Genomic DNA, 17,468 nt, shown 5'->3' on the forward strand with positions numbered 1-17,468 from the left:
AAGCCACCTATTTAGCACAGTGTGCTAAACCGGCCCCTAATAAACCTGTTTCCAGCACATTCACAGGCAATGCATTCCATGCCCAAATGACACGGTGCGTGAAAACGTTTCTCCTGATATCATCACAGCTTATTTTTCAAACAAAATATTTTTGTTGGTTTTCTCATTTTATGTCACACATTTTGGTTTATACGTTAAATTACCGAGCGTAATACAAAGCAAAATCAAGCAAAGGAAAGGAAAAGTAAAATTACAAAGGTGAAAAACCAAACAGAGAAAAAGACAAACAAACAACGATCATTAAATATATTGACATGTACTTGTCTCCGCTCCCTCCGAGGCCGTGGTCCCCCTTTGGCCAATCTCTCTCAACAATGCTCCGCAGTGTGGCCAGTCTTGAAACAAGTCAGTGAACCGCTTCCACGTCCTCTGTAAGCGCTCTTCCGAACCCCGGATGGAAAATTTTATCTTCTCCAGTTGGAGGAATTCCGTCAGATCGGCAGCCTTTCTGAAGCTTTGCGTGGTGTTGCCAATCGCCAGCCGATCAGTATTCTTCGGTGGGCGATTAGGGAGGTAAAGGTTAGGGCATTGGCCCCTTCCCATAAAGAGACCCCATGGACCACCACTTTTGGGCATGACTCCACCCTCACTCCCACGACCTTGGATATTGCCTGGAAGAAGTGTGTCGAGTATCAGACAAGTATGGGGCAGGAGCAGAACGTGGTATTTTCGCATTTGTCCTCCACCTTTGAAAAAACCTGCTCATTCGATTTATGGTTTGTTGCGATCTGTGCAACACCTTTCGCTGCATTAGGCAAAGCCCTATTATGTCAAGTGGATTTCGCCCTTTGCAATGCTTCAATCTAGAGACTCCCCCCCCCAACACTTGAATCCCTTGTTCTTCCTCCCATGTCTCCCTTGTTTCATCCAAGGGGTTGCATACCTCCTCCAACAATCGCTGATGCAGGTCCCCACAGTTTCCATTGCCTACACGTCCCACATTTCCACAACTAGCGAGTGTCCTGGTACCAGGGGGTACATCGTTGTTTCCCTGTAGAGGACGTTTTTTACCTGCATGTGTCTCAGTTAATTTCCTTTTGGTAGTCGGAACCTATCTGTGAGTTCCTCCAGGGTTTCTAGTCTGTTGTCTCTGCACATGTCTCTGACCGTCAGTGTCTCCTCATCCTGTCTTCACCTTTTGACTGCAGTGTACATTTCTGAGGGTGTAAACCTGTGGTTATACATGGAAGCCATCGTGGACATTTCGGTTAGGTTGAAGGGCTGTCTCCTCTCATACCACGTTTGGAGCGTGGCAACCACTACTGGGCTTCTTGACTACTTGGTCAGAGGGGATTGCCGTGCAGTTGTGACTAGGGCTCGGAGAACTGCCCCTATTCAGGAACTCCCCTCCATCCTCATCCATTCCGCTCCTGGTTCCTTCACCCATCCCTCACTATTTCTTCTGTGGCCGCCCAGTGGTAATATTGTAGGGCCAGGTCTCCCATGCTTCTTCTTCTCACAGGACACTTTTTGGATCCTTCGGTTCTTCCTCCACTCCGCACCCCTGCCTCCCCAAAATAAAATCATTAGTTTGTATACTGTGTTAAAGATGATCTTGGGGATATAATCTGGAAGGGTCTGAACAGGAAGTGGAACTGACACAGTACGTTCATTTTTATCGTCTGCACTATCCCTGCCAGCGAGAGTGGGAGTATGTCCCACATTTGCAGCTCCCTTTTGACATCCTCTGCCAAACTCATCATGTTCCATTTGTGGATTCATGTCCAGTCGTGGGATATTTGGATCCTCAGGTAGCGGGATTTGCTTTGGGCTTTTTTCTGAATGGGAGTCCCTCCAGCTCTGTCCCTCCACGTTGCTGATTCACTGGGAAATGTTCACTTTTTCTCAGGTTAAGTTTTTAGTCCAAGAAGGCTCCAAACTCCTTTTGGAGCGTAATGATCTCTTCCGTGCTACCTTGACAGTTCGAGATGTAGCGGAGAATGTCAGTCACATACATTGAAACTCTATACGTTCTGTCTCCCTCCTCTGGATATCTCCCCTGCCTTCGCCATTCTGAGGGTGATCACTAGAGGATCGATTGCCAGAGCAAACAGCAGCAGGGATAGCGGGCATCCCTACTTTGTGCCTCTGTACAGCTGGAAATATTTGGAGTTTGTGCTATTATTCCATACGCTCGCTATCGGGGCACTGTACAATAATTTCCACTGGGAGGTAAATCCTGGCCCATGCACCAATCATCCAGAACCTCTATGAGGTACTTCCACTCGACTCTGTCGAAGGTGTGTGCAGGGAGATCATCACTTCTGGTGTTCTCTCCTCCAATGGGGTCATTATTACGTTCAGCAGGCGCCTGATGTTCAATGTTATTTGCCTGTCCTTGACAAAGCCCGTTTGGTCACCCATGACCACCTCTGATAGGCATCTCCCTAGCTACTTTCCCAGAGCTTTCCCAGGAGTTTTGCATCTACGTGTCAGTAGCGAGTTCAGCCTGTAAGACCACACTCAGTTGGGCCTTTGTCCTTCTTGGGTATCAGTGACATTGAGACTTGTGCAACTGTTGGTGGCAGGGAGCCACTTACCCCGAGCCTGCGAATATCACCCGCAGGTGTGGGACCAGTGCTGTCATGAATTGTTTTTTTAGATGTCCGCCGGATATCCATCCCGGGGTACTGCTTCATCCCTGAATCCACCTCGGGGACTCGAAGGTGTAAAGCCCACGGTGGAAGGTCTCGAAGGGCCAGTTCATCTTTTCAGATGTAAGGACTAACTTGGTGCTGGTGTCCGCTATTTTCCTTGTGGCTTCCTGCTTACTCAGCTGCTGGGCCAGCAGGCGACAGGGTTTCACTCCACGTTCGTAAAAGGTCCCCGTGTCTGGAGGAGCTGTCCGACCCTAACCACACATCCATTTACTGTCGAGCATGGTCGGAGATTATGATCGTGGAGTACTCCACACCTACTTCCCTTGGAAGCACCGCTTCCCCCACGAGAAAAAAGTCAATCCTGGTGTAGATCTTGTGTATCTACTCTCTGCATCTACTCAAGGAGGAACTCCTTCTCCCTTGAATGTGTGAATCTCCATGGGTCCACTGCTCCCATCTGTGCCATGGTCTTTGTAATGAATTCTGTATATCCCAGGTGGGAGCGGAAACATTATGAAAGACCACTGGTGCCACTTTCAGGACATCACTAACCATAATGTACCTTCCCCCTAGTTCTGTAACCATCCCAGTCACTCTAAAAGCTATCCATTTATTGAGCAATATTGGGCACCTCCTAGTCCTTTTCCCGCAGCATGCTTGGTATGTCTGTCCTACCCAGGTCTTCTTTATCTGCAGTCGGTCGTTTCTCCCTTAGGCGAGCCTCCTGGAGGAAGACTATGCTGGCTGTAATACCTTTCAGATTGGGTAAGACTCTGGGTTGTTTCACTGGGCCATTTGGTCCCCTGACGTTCCAGATAACTATTCTGATGGAGGGTTCCTGTCCCCCGCCATCTCTTGTGGGATCAACCATACATACATTGTGGATGTGTCCCTGCGCTCTGTGGTTTCTTTTGTTAGGGGGCCATCCAAAATGGCCATAGTCAGCTTACTCACCATGACGCTCCGCACCTGTGCTCCAGGGTCCCGTTATCCAGGGACCATCCTGTGCTCCAGGGTTTCCCTTCATCCAGCGACCAACCAAGCCACCATCTATTTACACGCCATGTGGGTCAGCCCCTGCAGTCCGGAGTTTCCCTTTGTTTTGGGGGACCTCCCAAGTGCCTGTTGCGGTGCCTTTGTGTTCCTTCCTCCATGTGCGCTGTGTCATTCACCCTCGTTTCCCTCTGCTATCCCCCTGGGTCTGTCTCCCCCTCCCCCCCCCCCCCCACTTCCACACACTTCGTGCCTTTGATTATCGACCTCAAGCCTTATCCCCTCAGTTTATCCACCCCCTTTACCACCTATCTGTAGTGTTCTCCCTCACTGTCGCCAGGCACCCTATCCCCGACGGGACATGTGCCACGTAGCCCGCCAGCCGGCACTCATACTTCCTCGTGCTGGCTTTCCCGATTGTGTGGTGGCCGCCTCCTGGGTCAATCTTTGCCACCTCCACCCGATCGTTGCATGTTCATGCCCCCTTCTTCCTCCTTACGCCCTCCAGGATTAAAAATGAGGCGGTTCTGTCACACGCACATAGTCTCTCAGTGTCTCGATATGCTGAGGTATCTGTTTCAATGCTGGTTGCATTGTTATCGTCCCAGCACATGTTTGTGGACGAACACAACTCTGTCCTCCAATGCGGTGAAATAATATTCCCTTTCATTGGACGTCACCCAGACCTTGACCGGGAACAGCATTCCAACCTGTAATTTGTTTTTATAAAGTGCCACCATAGCTTTGTTAATTTCCCTGTCCTTATGTGTCGCGTTTAATTTAAGGTTCTTCCCCTTCTTGGTGACGGCGCAGCTTCTTAATGATAGACGCGGCTGTTCATTGGCCTTGAGCTTCCGCCCGAGTGACCTGGGGGTTCTGTCTACCTCTGGAGCCTTGGGAAGCTTGCCCTTCCCACCAGTTTGCCTGGCATTTGGGCCACGTATTCCATGGGGTTCCTTCCCTGGATTCCCTCTGGTCGATTTTTTTTGCTCCACGCCCTTTCCCATCAGTGTCCATTGCGTTGCCAACAACTTTGCAATTTATGATTCCAGTATGGCGATCCGATCGCTCTGGTCAGTCAAGGCTTCTCTAGTCCCCATATTATCACTTCCTGAGTCTCCAGCCGCCCAGCTGCCTTTTCCAGTGCCACATACAGGGTGCCCAGTGCCCCCGCTGCCACCACTTTTACCAATGCCATCATCTCAATTTTGATCGCATCCTTGAGCTCCTGGAGTTCCTGTCTCAGGGGCTCTCCCCATTCGCCCATGGGGAAGAGCCCTGTGCGTGGTCTGGTGGTTCTTCCCGATCAGGTGTGCCTGGCACCTCATCGACTCGCCTGCTTGTCATCGCCTCGAAACTTCTCTAAGACCCTTACTGCCTTTGCCATCTTTTCGGCCCCTGGAATCACTGCTGCATAGAACATAGAACATAGAAAATACAGCACAGAACAGGCCCTTCGGCCCACGATGTTGTGCCGAACCATTGTCCTAGATTAATCATAGATTATCATTGAATCGACAGTGCAGAAGGAGGCCATTCGGCCCCCTGAGTCTGCACCAGCTCTTGGAAAGAGCACCCTACCCAAACTCAACACCTCCACCCAACACCAAGGGCAATTTGGACATTAAGGGCAATTTATCATTGGCCAATTCACCTAACCCGCACATCTTTGGACTGTGGGAGGAAACCGGAGCACCCGGAGGAAACCCACGCAGACACGGGGAGGACGTGCAGACTCCGCACAGACAATGACCCAAGCCGAAATCGAACCTGGGACCATGGATCTGTGAAGCAATTGTGCTATCCACAATGCTACCGTGCTGCCCTTAAGAACAAATAAATCTACACTATATCATTTTCCCGTAATCCATGTACCTATCCAACAGCTGCTTGAAGGTCACTAATGTTTCCGACTCAACTACTTCCACAGGCAGTGCATTCCATGCCCCCACTACTCTCTGGGTAAAGAACCTACCTCTGATATCCCTCCTATATCTTCCACCTTTCACCTTAAATTTATGTCCCCTTGTAATGGTGTGTTCCACCTGGGGAAAAAGTCTCTGACTGTCTACTCTATCTATTCCCCTGATCATCTTATAAACCTCTATCAAGTCGCCCCTCATCCTTCTCCGCTCTAATGAGAAAAGGCCTAGCACCCTCAACCTTTCCTCGTAAGACCTACTCTCCATTCCAGGCAACATCCTGGTAAATCTTCTTTGCACCTTTTCCAGAGCTTCCACATCCTTCCTAAAATGAGGCGACCAGAACTGTACACAGTACTCCAAATGTGGCCTTACCAAAGTTTTGTACAGCTGCATCATCACCTCACGGCTCTTAAATTCAATCCCTCTGTTAATGAACGCGAGCACACCATAGGCCTTCTTCACAGCTCTATCCACTTGAGTGGCAACTTTCAAAGATGTATGAACATAGACCCCAAGGTCTCTCTGCTCCTCCACAATGCCAAGAACTCTACCGTTAACCCTGTATTCCGCATTCATATTTGTCCTTCCAAAATGGACAACCTCACACTTTTCAGGGTTAAACTCCATCTGCCACTTCTCAGCCCAGCTCTGCATCCTATCTATGTCTCTTTGCAGCCGACAACAGCCCTCCTTACTATCCACAACTCCACCAATCTTCGTATCATCTGCAAATTTACTGACCCACCCTTCAACTCCCTCATCCAAGTCATTAATGAAAATCACAAACAGCAGAGGACCCAGAACTGATCCCTGCGGTACACCACTGGTAACTGGGATCCAGGCTGAATATTTGCCATCCACCACCACTCTCTGACTTCTATCGGTTAGCCAGTTCGTTATCCAACTGGCCAAATTTCCCACTATCCCATGCCTCCTTACTTTGTGCAGAAGCCTACCATGGGGAACTTTATCAAATGCCTTACTAAAATCCATGTACACTACATCCACTGCTTTACCTTCATCCACATGCTTGGTCACCTCCTCAAAGAATTCAATAAGATTTGTAAGGCAAGACCTACCCCTCACAAATCCGTGCTGACTATCCCTAATCAAGCAGTGTCTTTCCAGATGCTCAGAAATCCTATCCTTCAGTACCCTTTCCATTACTTTGCCTACCACCGAAGTAAGACTAACTGGCCTGTAATTCCCAGGGTTATCCCTAGTTCCTTTTTTGAACAGGGGCACGACATTCGCCACTCTCCAATCCCCTGGTACCACCCCTGTTGACAGTGAGGACGAAAAGATAATTGCCAACGGCTCTGCAATTTCATCTCTTGCTTCCCATAGAATCCTTGGATATAACCCGTCCGGCCCGGGGGACTTGTCTATCCTCAAGTTTTTCAAAATGCCCAACACATCTTCCTTCCTAACAAGTATTTCCTCGAGCTTACCAATCTGTTTCACACTGTCCTCTCCAACAATATCGCCCCTCTCATTTGTAAATACAGAAGAAAAGTACTCATTCAAGACCTCGCCTATCTCTTCAGACTCAATACACAATCTCCCGCTACTGTCCTTGATCGGACCTACCCTCGCTCTAGTCATTCTCATATTTCTCACATATGTGTAAAAGGCCTTGGGGTTATCCTTGATCCTACCCGCCAAAGATTGTTCATGCCCTCTCTTAGCTCTCCTAATCCCTTTCTTCAGTTCCCTCCTGGCTATCTTGTATCCCTCCAATGCCCTGTCTGAACCTTGTTTCCTCAGCCTTACATAAGTCACCTTTTTCCTCTTAACAAGACATTCAACCTCTCTTGTCAACCATGGTTCCCTCACTCGACCATCTCTTCCCTGCCTGACAGGGACATACATATCAAGGACACGTAGCACCTGTTCCTTGAACAAGTTCCACATTTCACTTGTGTCCTTCCCTGCCAGCCTATGTTCCCAACTTATGCACTTCAATTCTTGTCTGACAACATCGTATTTACCCTTCCCCCAATTGAAACCTTGCCCTGTTGCACGTACCTATCCCTCTCCATTACTAAAGTGAAAGTCACAGAATTGTGGTCACTATCTCCAAAATGCTCCCCCACTAACAAATCTATCACTTGCCCTGGTTCATTACCCAGTACTAAATCCAATATTGCCCCTCCTCTGGTTGGACAATCTACATACTGTGTTAGAAAAGTTTCCTGGACACACTGCACAAACACCACCCCATCCAAACTATTTGATCGAAAGAGTTTCCACTCAATGTTTGGGAAGTTAAAGTCGCCCATGACTACCACCCTATGACTTCTGCACCTTTCCAAAATCTGTTTCCCAATCTGTTCCTCCACATCTCTGCTACTATTGGGGGGTCTATAGAAAACTCCTAACAAGGTGACTGCTCCTTTCCTATTTCTGACTTCAACCCATACTACCTCAATAGGGTGATACTCCTCGAACTGCCTTTCTGCAGCTGTTATACTATCTCTAATTAATAATGCCACCCCCCCACCTCTTTTACCACCCTCCCTAATCTTATTGAAACATCTATAACCAGGGACCTCCAACAACCATTTCTGCCCCTCTTCTATCCAAGTTTCCGTGATGGCCACCACATCGTAGTCCCAAGTACCGATCCATGCCTTAAGTTCACCCACCTTATTCCTGATGCTTCTTGCGTTGAAGTATATACACTTCAACCCATCTCCGTGCCTGCAAATACTCTCCTTTGTCAGTGTTCCCTTCCCCACTGCCTCATTACATGCTTTGGCGTCCTGAATATCGGCTACCTTAGTTGCTGGACTACAAATCCGGTTCCCATTCCCCTGCCAAATTAGTTTAAACCCTCCCGAAGAGTACTAGCAAACCTCCCTCCCAGGATACTGGTGCCCCTCTGGTTCAGATGCAACCCGTCCTGCTTGTACAGGTCCCACCTTCCCCAGAATGCGCTCCAATTATCCAAATACCTGAAGCCCTCCCTCCTACACCATTCCTGCAGCCACGTGTTCAACTGCACTCTCTCCCTATTCCTAGCCTCGCTATCACGTGGCACCGGCAACAAACCAGAGATGACAACTCTGTCTGTCCTGACTTTCAACTTCCAGCCTAACTCCCTAAACTTGTTTATTACCTCCACACCCCTTTTCCTACCTATGTCGTTGGTACCAATGTGCACCACGACTTCTGGCTGCTCCCCCTCCCCCTTAAGGATCCTGAAGACACGATCCGAGACATCCCTGGCCCTGGCACCCGGGAGGCAACATACCTTCCGGGAGTCTCGCTCGCGACCACAGAATCTCCTATCTATTCCCCTAACCATTGAATCTCCTACAACTATTGCTTTTCTATTCTCCCCCCTTCCCTTCTGAGCCCCAGAGCCAGACTCAGTGCCAGAGACCTAGCCGCTAGGGCCTTCCCCCGGTAGGTCATCCCCCCCAACAGCATCCAAAACGGTATACTTGTTTTGAAGGGGAACGGCCACGAGGGATCCCTGCACTGTCTGCCTGTTTGTTTTTTTCCCCCTGACTGTAACCCAGCTATTCTTGTCCTGTACCTTGGGTGTGGTTACCTCCCTGTAACTCTTCTCAATCACCCCCTCTGCCTCCCGGATGATCCGAAGTTCATCCAGCTTCAGCTCCAGTTCCCTAACACGGTCTTTGAGGAGCTGAAGTTGGGTGCACTTCCCGCAGGTATAGTCAGTGGGGACACCGGTGGTATCCCTCACCACCCACATCCTACAGGAGGAGCATGTAACTGGCCTAGCCTCCATCCCCTCTTACCTTACAGAATATAGCTGCTGTGTGGACTAACTAGATCTCCGCCCTCCGACTCTGCTCCCAGTCAGCTACACTTCCTGTAAACACCTGGCTCTCTTTGCACTCTTTGCGGAAATGTCGGAAACAAAATGAAAGGAGCACCTTACTCCCTCCTCACCTAACTCCCTCGGTCACCAAACTCTCACTATCGCACTCAAAAAGCACCAAATTCAGCACTCCCTCGGTCACCAAACTCTCACTATCGCACTCAAAAAGCACCAAATTCAGCACTCCCTCGGTCACCAAACTCTCACTATCGCACTCAAAAAGCACCAAATTCAGCACTCAGTGCAAACCTGCTGCTTTGCATCCCTTGTCTTTGTGGTGTTGGGCGAAGTTGAGGGTTTCTTCGCACGTTTTTAGCAGGCTATTTTGGGCTGAATGCACCAAAATTAGAGCTTCAAGGAGGAAAGCAACCTTTCATGTGTCCGCTCAGATGATTTTCCTCATTATTTTGCAGCTACACTTTCATTTCCTCGATCATTTCACGAGTATGAGGAGTTTATCCCGTTATACTCTTTCCAGATCCCTCTCCATTTTGTTTGCACTGCCTCAAGCAAATCTGCTGTCAGCCTTCTTTTTTCTGAGGAAAATTTTCCACGTACTCCGTTCCATTTTTATATCTGATAATCCTCGTCTCAGAACCATTTTCATGAATATTTTCTGCACTCTTCAATATTTCCACATCCTTCCTGAAGCGTGGCGCCTAGAACTGTATGCAATTCTCTTGATGAAGCCGAATCAGTGACTACTACAAGTTCAAAATTACCTACTTGCTCTTGTACTCAAAACCATCATGAATAAATGCAATGATGGCCGCACAGAAATTGAATAATAATCGGAATAACGCATTGAAGAATTATGCAACTAGAGCTTATTTTCTTTGGTGCATGAGATCAATTTGAACAATATCGACCATCCCTTGGGATTTGGAATCTTACCATTTTATGGTTTAAAGGACATGTTGCCGTTGTTCTCAGTGGCAACGTGACGTAATTGTTGGCTACTCAATTCAAGGTACCAATAAGTCTGCTATGCAAAAATGTGAGATGCTAGGGACCCTCACAATGGCTTGTCTTCACAAGTTGACAACAAGGATTCTCACAAGGCCCTGAAATCCCTTTCACAATCCTTGTGCAAATGAAGAGCATCGAAAGTACTGATGATCGCTCTGATATCTTGGATTGAGTCCTATCTAATCCTCTTTCACATCCTTGCTGATAGATAATGTCGATAAGTGCATCCGAATTAGGTGCAGTGGTAGAACCTGCTTCGACATTTAATAAGATAATGGCTGACCTGGTTGTAATCTCAACTCCAAATTTCCACTTGTGCCTATAACCTTTCACCACTAACTTATCAAAAATCTATATTTGCCTTGAAAATAATCAAAACTCTACTTCCACTGTATTTTCAGGAAGAGAGTAGCGAAGACACAAAACCCACTGTGAGATCAAAAACTCTGCATCTCTGTCTTAAATGGGGGACCCCTTATTTTTAATTAGTTATCCTTCTTGATAGATTGTCCCGCCCGCAACAATACTTCCTTTTCATATCCACCTTGTCAAGTCACTCAGGATTTTGCATGTTTCAATCATGTCGCCTCTTACTCTTCAAAACTCCGGATTCAAACGTTGACTGTCCAACCTTTCCTCAAAAGACTGCAGGACTGCTCCATTCCTAGCATTACTCGAGTAAGCCATTTCTGAATTGCTTCCAGTGCATTTGAATGGTATGAGTGGCCTCTAATCTGCTGACATTTATCCCAATACCTTACACTGTATCGGAACAACATGATATCAGGAATTGGTCACGATCCTTCAGCAATTTATGTTAATTAATAACCCGAATCTCTCAAGAAAAAACTTTCCCCAATTACTTCTTCCGCCTGTCAAAATGACTGTCAGCCTGATGGACCCTTTAGCCACCCCAGTGCATCCTAATTTATGAGAGCATCCTGCAATTGGCATGAGATCAGTCATAAAAGGGAAACATGGCCATTGTGGATCATGCTATTTTCATGCACGTTGCAAATTAATATTCCATTCTGGTGCATTGAAAAAAAAAACTCATCACACAGCAGCGCAACATTATTTGGGCGTCAGTGTATGATACGAGGGCGAAATTCTCCCCCAATGGCGCGATGTCCGCCGACTGGCGCCAAACACGGTGCCAATCAGACGGGCATCGCGCCGGCCCAAAGGTGCGGAATGCTCCGCATGTTTGGGGGCCGAGCCCCAACATTGAGGGGCTAGGCCGACGCCGGAGGGATTTCTGCCCGCCAGCTGGCGGAAATGGCGTTTGTTGCCCCGCCGGCTGGCGCGGAAATGCGGCGCATGCACGGGAGCGTCAGCGGGCGCTGTCAGTTTCCCGCGCATGCGCAGTGGGGAGAGTCTCTTCCGCCTCCGCCATGGTGGAGGCCGTGGCGGAGGCGGAAGGGAAAGAGTGCCCCCACGCACAGGCCCGCCCGCGGATCGGTGGGCCCCGATCGCGGGCCAGGCCACCGTGGGGGAACCCCCCAGGGTCAGATCGCCCCGCGCCCACCCCCCCCCCCCCCCCAGGACCCCAGAGCCCGCCCACGCCGCCTGGTCCCGCAGGTAAATACCCGGTTTGATTTACGCCGGCGGGACAGGCACGGGACTTCGGCCTATCCGGGCCAGAGAATCCAGCGGGGGGGGGGGGGGGGGGGTCCCGCCAACCGAGGGGGTCCCGCCAACCGACGCGGCGGGGGGTCGGAGAATGACGCCCGGAATCTAACTGAATGGGGCGTACAATTGACCAGGTTTACATTCCCGTTCAAGTAGAATAACTTTCCCTGCCGCTAAGAGGCAAAACACGCCGCGGATTAAAGCTCGATGCTCACTTGTGCAGGACTGTGATACTAATTTCGGGTCAATTCGGTTGCGCAGTAATTGGAAATGGGTTGATCCAATTAAAAAATCTCATTATTTTGTTCACTATTGGGGAAACACTGGCGGTAACAAACCTATGGTCCATTTCGTTGCATTTACGTTCTTCGAAGCACGTTAAAAGAATAATAAAATCAATTGTTTCAAATTCAAATTTTGAGAAATGTTTAGTAGTACAGAGAAAGTAGGGTTAGTAGTACAGAGAAAGTAGGGTTAGTAGTACAGAGAAAGTAGGGTGAACACATAGAGATAGTCGCACTTACTGGAGTTTAAACCAAATCTTAAAAGAACAGCACATTAATAGAATATAACATTAATGTTCTGTGTAATCGATGTGATCTTAGTGTTAATGTTCCACGATTATCATTTCAGTTCAGTGTTGGACTATTTGCGTAATAAGTGCTTCTCACGTTAAATGTTCAACAGAATTGAGATACGCGAGGTTGGTAGGCCCGGAAGCACCATGTGTTGGGGAACTGAAGGTTTATTACCGAGGGCAGTGGAACTCCGTCTGCAGCAGCCTTTGGGATTCAGCAGCTTCAGAAATAGTCTGCAAGCAAATTGGCTGCGTTTCTTATCACACAACGTTGAAAAAATCGATCTCAGAAGAAACCAGATCTGTGATGCTGGATAAGGTTCAGTGCTATGGAACGGAATCGTCATTATCGGAGTGTCAAATCAAGCCTTCCGGCCAGGAGAACTGCGAAACTGGGACGATTGTAACCATCTTCTGTACAGGTATTTCTGCAAATAATTAGCATTGAATATTTTCGTTCACGATATTTATTGATGTGCATGGAAATAATGATGACCCGGGTGCAGGGGATGATCGACGGAATTAATGTCCCCTTATGAGCACCCACAATGTCTGCCCATCGGGGAGGGGGGGGGGGGACCCCCTCCGACACCCCGTCTCTGGCTCGTCCAGTCCAGCCCACCCCTCACGCCCAACTAACCGAGCACCTGGACAGGTTGTAACAGCACTAACAGGTGTTTAATGTGCACAAATATTTACATATACATCCCCTAGCCAAATAACCTGACTATCTTAGACCTATGACAACTTAAATGGTTTGGACCTTACCGGCTTTACGGGCCCGAATGCTACATCTAGTTGATTCCCCAGATGATACATCAGGAGTGGAGGCGGCCTGCTGTGATTCCCGCCCTGTGTCTTGGGTCCCCATTGGGGGCCGTCTTCTGTGGAGACCGGGCCTGGATGGACCCGGCTGCTACCCGGGTGTCCCAGGTAGCGTGGTGCCGCCGAGTTCTGCTCGCTGCCCACCAGATGTATGAGGGACAGGAAGGGGTGCGGAGTCTGATGTGCTGCGGTGTTCCGACACATCCCTTGCGGGAGTCACCAGCATGGGCCTCATCACCTCCTCCTCCTTTGTAGTGTCTGGTGTCCCCACTTTACTCCATGAGACGGGGTTGCGAGAAGAGCTATTCTCTGACCGCCCCTGCCACATGGCGCAGCCAGTCCTGGGGACCAAGGTCTGCAACCTCGTGGCTGTGGAGAACAGGGGGTGGACCATCGCCGGCTGGGGTTGAACCACATCATTCATTGTCTCTGCCACCACCTTCGAGGTCTGCTTAACATCACCCAGTGACTACCCCATCTCACTTTGGGATTGAGCCACCTCCCTCTGTGTGTGCACCACCTCGGTCAGCGCATGGGTAACACCATCGATGTTTCAGCCATGTCCCGCTATGACTGGGCCACACTCAAAAGCTCTGCAGCAATTTCCTGATGGCTCCCACACGTGGCTGCCTATGAGGTGGCAGCGCTGCCCTGGGCCTTGGCCAAAGCCTGCACAGAATGCCCCAGGCCCTGAACATGCTGGTCCATACCCAAAACACTCGTACCCAGTGCCTCCACCGCAGATGCCACCTGTGTGGTGTTGACCTGGATGGCATGCATGGGTAGCATCCCCTCCGCTCCTGTAAGCAGTTCAACTCCTTAAACTGCACCTGTAGCTACTGGATGGTCGCCGACAATGCCTCGTGTAGATCCTGGCTCTGTAACTGCATCTGCACGATTGATGGCGCCATCCATTCCAGATGCTCTAAATCCGTCTGAACGGTAGTTAGTTCCTGGGGTCGTCCCACGCTTCGACTGTTCAGCACCTCGGGTACTCCTACCTGATCAGCTGTGTGGTTGCAAAAGATTGTGTCGCAGGATCCTCTTCACCGACGTGGGTGTCTCTGGGATGGTGGTGGGTGTGGATTCAACTGTGACGTGAAATGTGTGTTGCCCCAGGAGTAGAGCTCCGGGGTGTCTTGGGTATTTTGTTGAGGCTTGCCTTCAGTGCTGCTCTCCTCATCGCTAATCAACACATGGGAGGGGGTGGAGGAGCTCCGGCTGCGGCGCTGGCTGGTGGCACGGGACGCATCATGGAACCACCCCATCACCAGCAGGTCCTGCAAGGCACAAAATAAGATGCACGATTTAACCGCAGGCCGCGGGCAGGGTTGTGGGGTGGGTGTGGGGTGATGGTGATGAGGGTGAGGGTGAGGTACGGTTGTGAGGATGGAGGTGGGGTGAGGTTGGGTGTGAGGATTGTGGTGAGCATTGGGGTGGGGGTGAGTGTGATGGTGGTGATGACGTGGGGGTGAGGATGAGGGTGAGTGCGAAGTTGATATGGGGTGAGGGTGAGGTTTTTGTGGGGGTGAGCATGGGGTGATCATGGCGGTCGGGTGGGGCTGACTCTGGTGTGGGGGTGAGGGTGAGGGAGAGGGTGAGGGTGCTGTAGGGGTGAGGGTGTAGGTGGTGGGGTGGCTTTGGGGGTGGTTGCTACACCTGGCAAGGTGAACCGCAACTCAACGGTGTCCCACTTCCTCGCCCAGAGCCGACCTGCACCCCAGTAACTTCCCTTTCCTTAGGCAGCTGATCACATCAAGGATCCTCTGCTCAGAAATTGTGAGGGACCGGAGGTCCGGCAGTCACCTCCATTGTTCTTCACTTCCGGCGGTTATGGCAGACCTTCTCCTGTGGGGTGGAGGAGGGAGGGGAAACAGAAAATGACAGTGTTAGACAGTCTGATGCATGCAGCTCAAGGGTGGGTAGCTGATGGCCTCTGTGGCTGGGCACCAGCCGGTACGGGTGCCACCATATGGTGCAGGATGTGATTTTGGAAACACTCTGGATGGGGCGATCGGGTTACGGGTTTGTGGGACGGACGGGATTTCTGCTAGGGGCACAATGTTTTCTGGCCTCCCTGAGGAAGGTGTGCACTATTTTACGGCAGTGCTGGCCGCTCCACACAATGGCCCTCACGGCGCTGATCGCCTCTGCCACGTGAGACCAGGCACGTCGAACGACGGGGCCTGGCAACCCCCTTCCCAGGCCAAGATACAGGGTGGTCATCCTCCCCTGCACCACATCCAGGAGCGTCCCAGCCCAGTGTCTGTGAAACTGTGTCACTCTCCACGCTGTTATCCTGTTGGCTGGGATGGTGTGTGTGGGCGGTGAAGTGTCTATGAGTGGCTGCAGCTTGTCAGCCTCCTGAGTCAATCCACGAATCCGGCGAATCCATCACCTTTTCAACATTCGGCCCATGTTGTCTGCACTGTACTTGGAAAGATCAATTGTGTTCCACGTGACAAGTGTACTAGAATCCCACAGTCACTGAATCGGGCCTGGTGCGGTGACAGTTCTGTTGTCATGGAAGTAAATAAACACTGACCCGGCATCTACGCTTGGTCTCAGAATCGGATAATCTCGCCTAAGATGTTTTATCGTTGCATTAAGAGAAAAATAATTACGAAGGAAAGGTTTGGGCCTATTGGAGATGTAGATGGAAAATTGTGCGTTGATTCAGAGGACATGGGTATGGTTCTCGATGAGCAGTTTGTCTCTGTCTCCACCAAGGAGGAGCATGTTTTCGTTTAATTGGGGAAGTGAAATGCCTGTTCATGTTACTTCATTTTTTAAAAATGCATTTTATTACAAACTTGTATCAAAACAGGTTACAGCGTATAAACATCCCGGGAAACATGCTTCCCAACAATTAACGAGACAGTCTGCACAGATTTTTCCTCTTATTCATGCCCCCGCGACGAACAGCTCCTCAAACATGTTCACGAACACCCCCACCCTTCCTTAAACCCCCTTGAAGAGCCGCTTAACTCATACTTTATCTTCGCTAATCGCAGGAAGTCGTACAGGTCACCCAACTAAGCTACTACTCCCGGTGGCGATGCCGACCGCCACTCACGCAAAATTCGCCGACGTGCAATCAGAGTTGCAAACGCCAAGACATTGGCCTTCCTCCTCTCCATGAGCTCTGGCTTCTCTGAGACCCCAAATATTGCTACCAAAGGGTCCGGGTCCACGTCCTCCGACAATACCCTGACTAAGACTGCAAACAGTCCCGCCCAGAATTTTCCCAATTTTTCGCAACCCCAAAAACATATACGCGTGATACGGTGGCCCCCGCCCACATCTCTCACACTCATCTGCCACCCCCTGAAAACACCCACTCCTTCTTGCCCATGTCAAATGCGGCCTATGCACCACCTTAAACTGTATCAGGCTCATCCTGGCACATTAGGAGTTCCCGTTTACCTTACTCAGTGCCTCACTGCATGCTCCCCAGTTGATCTCCCCTGCCAACTCCGCTTCCCATTTCTCCTCGTCCTTCACCACCCGCTCGCCTCCCTGCTCCCCAGCCACTTGTATACATCCCCAATTCTTCCCTCCCTTCCCACATCCGGGAGCAGCAGTCACTCCAAAGGGTGTATCCCGGCAACCTGGGGAACCCACTCCAGATCTTTTGCGCAAAGTCCCTAACCTGCAGATACATGAACGCACTCCCCCTCGGCAGTTTTACCCTCTCCCTTAGCTCCTACAGACTGGCAAACCCTTCCTCCAAATACAGATCCCTCACCTTGACCAGCCCCACTTCCTTCCACATCCTGTATACATGATCCACCCCCGGCTCAAACTCATGATTCTCGCACAGCGGCGTTGGCACCGACATCCCGTTCACCCTAAAATGCCTCCTCAACCGATTCCATATCTTCATTGTGGACTGCACCACCGGGCTCCTTGAATGCCTACTGGGAGCCATTGGCAACGCTGCCGTCACGATAGCCCTCAAACTAGACCGCTTACAAGATTCCTCCTCCATCCTGAACCACTCTACCGCTTCTCCTTCCCACTACCGCCACACC

The 17,468-nt window shown here is 50.1% G+C and overlaps 1 protein-coding gene across 1 annotated transcript in view; it reads left to right on the forward strand.

Annotated features, from left to right (window-relative positions):
* The window catches only part of LOC140389464 (scavenger receptor cysteine-rich domain-containing protein DMBT1-like), a 138,030-nt gene that overhangs the window by 68,362 nt on the left and 52,200 nt on the right, over positions 1 to 17,468 (forward strand). Inside the window, exon 5 of the mRNA XM_072473594.1 lies at positions 12,720 to 13,031. Coding sequence (XP_072329695.1) covers positions 12,720 to 13,031 — 312 coding nt within the window. The remainder of the gene's footprint in view (positions 1 to 12,719; positions 13,032 to 17,468) is intronic.

The sequence above is a fragment of the Scyliorhinus torazame genome, chromosome 14 (assembly GCF_047496885.1).
Source record: "Scyliorhinus torazame isolate Kashiwa2021f chromosome 14, sScyTor2.1, whole genome shotgun sequence".
Classification (NCBI taxonomy): domain Eukaryota; kingdom Metazoa; phylum Chordata; class Chondrichthyes; order Carcharhiniformes; family Scyliorhinidae; genus Scyliorhinus; species Scyliorhinus torazame.